At 41.1% G+C, this 6,990-nt stretch overlaps 1 protein-coding gene across 1 annotated transcript in view; it reads right to left on the bottom strand.

The window, feature by feature from the left end:
• Positions 1–674: 674 nt before the first annotated feature.
• ush2a (Usher syndrome 2A (autosomal recessive, mild)) overlaps positions 675–6,990 on the bottom strand; it is a 243,804-nt gene continuing 237,488 nt past the window's right edge. The window contains exons 70-72 of the mRNA XM_066697388.1: positions 5,687–5,949; positions 3,008–3,289; positions 675–2,903 (exon numbers count right to left, since the gene is read on the bottom strand). Of these exons, the coding sequence (XP_066553485.1) occupies positions 2,814–2,903; positions 3,008–3,289; positions 5,687–5,949 (635 nt within the window). The 3' untranslated portion in view covers positions 675–2,813. The remainder of the gene's footprint in view (positions 2,904–3,007; positions 3,290–5,686; positions 5,950–6,990) is intronic.

Here is a 6,990-nt window from a genome sequence, read left to right as displayed (position 1 = left end):
TTGTATCTTGCATTACCAGTAAGTTTGTGGTGCTGTTTTACTATTCCAGCAGGTTCTGGAAAGCAGTCAAGTCCCCTGACGAAAGTATCCAGACAGCGTTACATGTATTCTTAACAGCAGGTGGTTCTAATGAGTCCTACCTTTGACCCACTGCAGCTCCTGTGAGATTCACTCCTGAGGAAAGATCACTATCTCTTATGGTGCATGAATCCTGTGTACCTCACTTTTGATGACATCACCTGTGAGACTTCGGTGGCAGCCATGTTTTTGAATCCCTCAGTGGAACAGTGTGGGCAGCTTCACCTAAGGGTGGGAGTGGACATGAGGTAAGATCATCCCTTTATCATCTGATTGAGCACTTTACCCATAGAGGAAGAATGAGGATAGACTTAGTTGTGCATCTTGGGCGGACCTGACTTCCTCTTCTGACACCAGACGTCTACTTCTGAAGGGCTGTTCTGCTGCGTGAACTGAAACACAATGAGAATGAGTGTGTTCTGATAGTAAAGGCTTGTTGTAAAAGCAGGAAGGCCATTAAACTGTGTGTAAACACTATCTGGATCTGCCTGACATAACTCGAAGCGGCAGAGACTCTTTAATTACACTACTGACTCCATAATGAGTATCTTCATCAGATCTGTATCTACTTTTCTTTCACGAGAGAGAGAGAAATCTTCATCAAAGTGTTTTATTACTTCTCACACATTTCTATTACATGTTTCACAAGGAGGCTTCATTCAGCCTTACAAAACCATTTACATTTGCAAATACACATTTTCACAGAACTCAAGACTAAGACATCCTGGTAACATTCATAAAACGTGTCAATTGGGGAAAAGGTGCGCCCTAGAAGATAGCAGTGATTGAGCCGAAAGTCTCTCTGTTTGAAGGCTGGAGATTCCTCCCATTACCCCACATTTTAAATGCATTAAGCCTTGTTAAATAATATACTGCTCTACTTTTCACAGACTTTTTTTCCATACAATTAATACTCAGGTGATTGTTAAATGGAGGGAATGCAGTGAGGTATTTATGAATGAAGGGATGGTGCACTGCCCAATACAAATCTGTATATGGGCATAGAAGATAAACAGTTTCACTGAATATGATTGTCTTTAGCAAAGCCTTGATACTCCATTCCCATACTGATTTTCAATGCAGGGGCCATGATGTAAACTTTGACCTGTCTGTAAATATCTTGGAAGTACAAGTCCAGGATTGAGATGGTTATTATTATTTTATCTGTGATTCCACAAAACACTGAATGAATAAAAGTCTAGGAAGCATAATCGAATTTTTCCTACAGGTTCAAGCACCACGTTAAAAGGAAAAACATTTACTCTCACGAAAGGAAATACTTTACTCCTGAATCCTAATTAATACTGTCAGTTTGTAAAAACAACCTTTGTAATATAAAGTCTACCTACAAAAATGTTCACATGTACAGATATTTATATATATATGATAGGGATACCGCCAATAAAGTTAATAAACCTCTAAAATCTAACAGAGTTCTAAACACCCTCATTCGTAACATTGGTCTACCTCCACAAAATAAAAAAAATCACAGTACAAGTTCATACATTGGTACATTTAAGACACGCACTACAAAGAATTGGCTTTTAAAAAAATATTCAATATTTTAAATACTTGTAAATGTTCTTCATATTGCTCATTCTCATAGGCACGACATAACACTAATACAGACGGGAGCTTTAGTCGTAAGGGGGCAAAACTAGGAGCTTGGAAAATACAATAACTGATTGATAACAAAATACACTGTAGACTCGCCAGGAAGGAAAGAGGAAACTGATCGTAATTCTCCCCCAGTCACTGTGTACATTTGTTTTTTTCTCACAAACCTAAGCCTGTGTTACACTTGATTTTGCCAAGTATGTCTCCTGATGACTCCAAAGCACAATCAGTGTATTGGTATCCATTTGTAGTAGGGGTGGGCATCCTCTCAAGGAAGGCAGCTGTGCATTGATTTTATCGGACTAAATTTGTCATTTAAAAACAAGCTTGGAAGTGTGCAATGATAAAAAACAGGTTACAGTTCACACAATCTTCTGGAGCCACTCACTGAGAGGTGTTACTGGGATTCTATTAGGAATCAACTCTGGATAACAGCCTCTGTGTTACATCCGTCTCTCACCTCCCCAACTCCAGCTCAACCTTCACCTGTGAGAGGGTCGTACACCGAGTCACTCCTATTACAACCTTAATGTAACACAAGTCTGATCTGCTCTTTTTCTACGGTACAGCACCAGAACAGACACGTTTCTGTCCTGCACAAAACAGAACTCTTTCCTCAAGGCATAAGGCACTACCTGCATTAAAATAAAATAGCGATCGCTACGCAAAGCACTTTCAATCCAGCAGTGAAAGGTTGAATGTCCCTGTTAGAGTGCTGTCTGAATCAATCCCTGGCCCCAGAAAACATCTCCATTGCCAGGTTTGTATCTTTAAGTGTTGTGCGTCTACCTCATAAAAAGAATGCACAAGCCCTACAGGCCCATAAATCATATTATTTCTATTACCTGGTAAGGTTACAAGAATAATTTGTTGTTTTAAAGCTCTTAAACATGTCATTGTGTTTTATAAGCCTTCAGCCGATCCATTAAAGCATCACGGAATCGGAAGAGAAGGGTTTAAGGAATGTTAGGCCCAAGAAAAAGGGACGCGGCATGTGGCTGTGTAAACTGGACGGGAGAGCACAGGGTGAGATATGATGGAGGCCAGGTTTGTATTTCACTGTGACCTGCAGATAAGTCCTGTCCCCAGCTGTGCTGAGTCATTAGGTTAGGGCGCTGCTACAAGTGAGTGTCTGTGAACATCGTGTGCTCCTTTCTCACGGTACTGAAGCCTTTGATGCTGTCGATGAACTCTTCGTCTTCCACAAACTGAAACACAGAAAGATCTTATCAGTTGTTACGATACAATTATTAAGATGATACTTATTATAAATGATCTGTCATTCTGGTTAGATCAAAGAGAGGAGGCCTACCATTCCGCTGTCATGGCCGTGGACGATGGTGTCCCACACCGAGTCCTCGATCAGAGACTTCTTGTCGTGGATGTCGATCAGCTGGCTGACACTGCGGTGCAGGGAATTCTGGGAGTAGGTGTGGCTCAGCTGGCTCTGACTGGGCACTCGAAGGACGGACATGTTCTGTGTACCATGGCTGCCCACGTGCGATGCGGTTCCTGGTATTTTCGTGTCTCCAAACCCCTGCGTTACCAATGGAAGGTGAATGAATGCTGTGCGGTGCAGGACACTGGGAAAATCCTGCTCTGACCTCCAACCAAAACTCAGTACAAAAAAATCTAGCTTTCACTGCTTGTCTGCATACATTAGAGCCACAGCCAATACTGGCCCTTTTGTGTAAAGTGTGGACAATTAAGGGTCAGAAGTGCATTTTCATATTTTAATGAAAGTTGAATATACAGGACTAAAACTATAGAGTAATGTGATGTAGTATTTGTATGCCAAAACACACTGCACACCATGCATGGGCAAAAATTCATACACTTAATTAGGATGTATAGTGTCCTTCACCTGGATAGTGCTGTAGAGTGCATGTTTATTAGTGCACTTTTAGTACCTAAGATGGCACCCCAGTCTTTACTCTAATACGATTCCAAGATTAATTAGTATTCAACAACATTTTAAAATATATCACTGATGGTTAAGTACAGTGTAATAAACAAATCTGATTGAATGGACAACATTGTTTCAAATGCAGGGTGCCAAAACTTCTGTCTGCACCTGAGTGTTGGAAATTAAGCAGCACTTCTAGGTTTAAACATGCACACACTCCCAGCCATACCTCCAGATGCATTGTAAAGCTTTTAAGAGTGACACTACTTGAGGTGTCAGTTGAATCCAGCACAGTGTCAAACTGAAAACAAAAAGGGTTCTCTGTTAAAAACCGCTTATTGACAAGCGCACAATCCATTTCTGTGTGTGAAAGGAATATGCAGTATATTTTCCACGACATGGGGAGTGCACACTGAAATTCAGTTTTGCTGTTCACCATCTAAAAACTGCTGCAAAAAATAAAAAAAGACCATAGGTATTTTGTAAATAGTATGTGTGTATATATATATATATATATATATATATATATATATATATATATATATATATATATATATATATATTCACTCTCCCACACAGAGTCGATTTATACAGGCAAGTGTAGGTGGTTGAGCAGAACTGCACTTTATGTGTCCCACTGGGTTCAACTATGCCAGGCCGACTGCCCGAGAGGCTTACCAGCTCCGCATTGTGCTCGGTTGTTGCCTGAGAGATGGGAGCGGTCGCTCTGGAAATCTGATTAGAGGGATTTTCAGAACAGGGGGTTTTCGGCTTCAGGAGGGAAAGCCATTTACAGGAGACAGACAGACAGGAGATTGAAAAAAGTATTGAAACAAGCACAGAGAAATAGATCAAACATACATAGGAATAGCTTCAACCCTACAAAAGGTCACGTTAAGGTCAGTGTTATGCAAAACTGAAAGGATAACATATTTTCCATGGATATTTTCCCGTTTCTTCTCTTGAAATATATATTTTTTACCCCCACAAGGTGGCATCTTTGCTCAAGAAGTAAAATGACAATTTCAGAACACCGGGGCCCTCTTCTGGGAAACTAGAGTAATGACAGCACGGGAATGAGACATCAGGAGCACTGAGTGAGTCTCGGTTGTGCTTTGTCGAGCTCTTCCTGCATCTTTGACTCATGATGTGTGAGATGAAGGCAGTGGGAGCAAAAACACAAACATGCAAAGCTTGCTTGAAAGGGAAAAGTGTGGAAGAGAATTTCTGAAGAACTGTCTCCAAAACAACAGAGACTGTCACACATAAAATGCAACAATAAACAAGATACAACTGGACAATTGACAAAGTGTATCTGATAAAGACGGCTGTTTAACATGTCTGTGTCGGCAGTGGGCATCCCTGAGTTGCAGAATTGGGCCAGCCCTCCAGTAATGGGGATGAATATTCTATGAGAAGGTACATATTGTTTCAGAAGGACAGGCGAGACAGAGGAGCTGGCGTGGCAGTGCTGTATATTACAAATGGCCTTGTGGCACATGAACTGAATCCAGAAGGGATAAATCTGTCAGAACGCATACAGGTCAGAATCACGAATAGCAGCTCAGAGGAGCCTATTCACAAGGGCATGCTACAGGCCAGAGTTACCCAATTGTGCTCCTGGGGGACTGCTGTGTCTTCTACTTCCCGTCCCACCTGACCTCTTGATCACTTAGGCAAATCAAACCCTTTAATTGGACTATTTGCTTCATGAGACCTTTATTAAAACTAATTCCAGGTTGTAATGAGATCGTTTGGCATTCGAAAATAGAATTAACCTTGCACCAAGTGCTGGGTTTTTAGAACTAATTTAGGCGAGCTGTTTTCAAGGACTGGGTGTCTGGAAATTAACTAAATCGAACCCATTAAGAATTAACCTATTAAGGGAGGGTTTGATGCCGTATTCAAGTACCACCTGAGTCTGTACGTCATAAGGTGGCTACCTGTAGGGTATAAACAGGTTCATTAAATTAGTTGTGGATAGACTGTACAGAGCACGGACACTTCAGTGCCACCATTGTCTCTTGTCGTCCTAGTCAGAGTCCTACAGTGCACGGGGACAGTGGACACCCCTCTCACAGTGACCGAGCAGGCGTGACTCACCGGGTAGGAGTCATTGGGGGGGTACACTGCCATGGAGCTCATCCTCTTCTGCAGGTGCACCAGTGGGGGTCTCTCCCGGGTAAAGGGCGGCTTGTTGATGGCCCTCTGGAGCAAAAATGCCAGGAAGATGGCCAGCAGAATGAGGCCCAGCAGCGCCATGAGGATGATGAACCACAGCTCAGTATAGAACTTGGAGTCCGAGTCCTGCATCCCGGTCTTACCCCCTGGGGTGGGCTCTACTGGACCTGGGCAGGGTTAGAGGTTAGAGTTGGTTAGGCACAGAACACACCTGGTCTTTTCTGAACTTGTCAGCTGCATCATTAAATAAACTGCACTTGATCAGTCCCGAGTCTCTTACGATGCACAATGGACGGTCTGATCCACTGCTCAGACCGAATGGATTGAGAGATGTTCTTGCTCCAAATGTCTTATGTGTCCTCTAATAACAAATGAGAGTTGAGATTTGTTCTGCTTACTCAGCCCAGATTATGATCTGATAAAGGTTTTCCATAAAAAACAATCATATGCAAATAATTATTGCTTCTGCTTTGAAATATTATAGTAAATCATGGAAAACCTGTATTATTTTGACGTAACTTGAAAGAGGGGAATAAATCCAAATGAATGAATAAATCTGCACCTTAAACTAAAATTGGCTGATTAAAATAAGTCTATCAATAAACAAACAAATATATTTTAGGCGACTAAGCATCAAATGCATGTTTAACTTGCACGGTAAGAAACAATATCAGCTGCCTCACAACCGCCACTGATATTGTGTTACTCGTGTTAAGAAGTCTCTTGTGTCCAGAAATGCCCTTCCACAGAAAATAACTCAACAATAGCGTTTTAAATTTGGATTCTTTTGCAAACCATTGATTCTACGGCACAACACAACACATCACAACAAACTCACTGGTCACTTAAGAGCTAGTTTTAAACAAACAGGTAAAACAATTGGTTTGTTTGGAAAAAAAAAAACAACGAGCAATGACAACAATGCACTTATACATGACAAACAAAGCAAAAATGCATACATATCTGGTACTTAGTGTTAAATGGGAAGACAACTGTGTTATTTTAACGTTTTAGTTGTCAAAACCTTGTTTACAGATTCTTACAGTGCTCCTATACTTGGTTTGAAGCATATACAGTCTCACTTTTTTTTTTTTTTAAAGTTGTGCAATTTGTGAACTAAATTGTGAACTACATTTGCATCTTGAAAAGGTTTCCATTACCCAAACAATTGTGCTTTTAAACTTTCAAACTACTGAGTGCTTCTGCTA

Source organism: Amia ocellicauda, chromosome 1, assembly GCF_036373705.1.
Source record: "Amia ocellicauda isolate fAmiCal2 chromosome 1, fAmiCal2.hap1, whole genome shotgun sequence".
NCBI lineage: Eukaryota > Metazoa > Chordata > Actinopteri > Amiiformes > Amiidae > Amia > Amia ocellicauda.
Note: the sequence above shows the minus strand (reverse complement) of the source record. Positions and strands in the feature narration are given on the sequence as shown.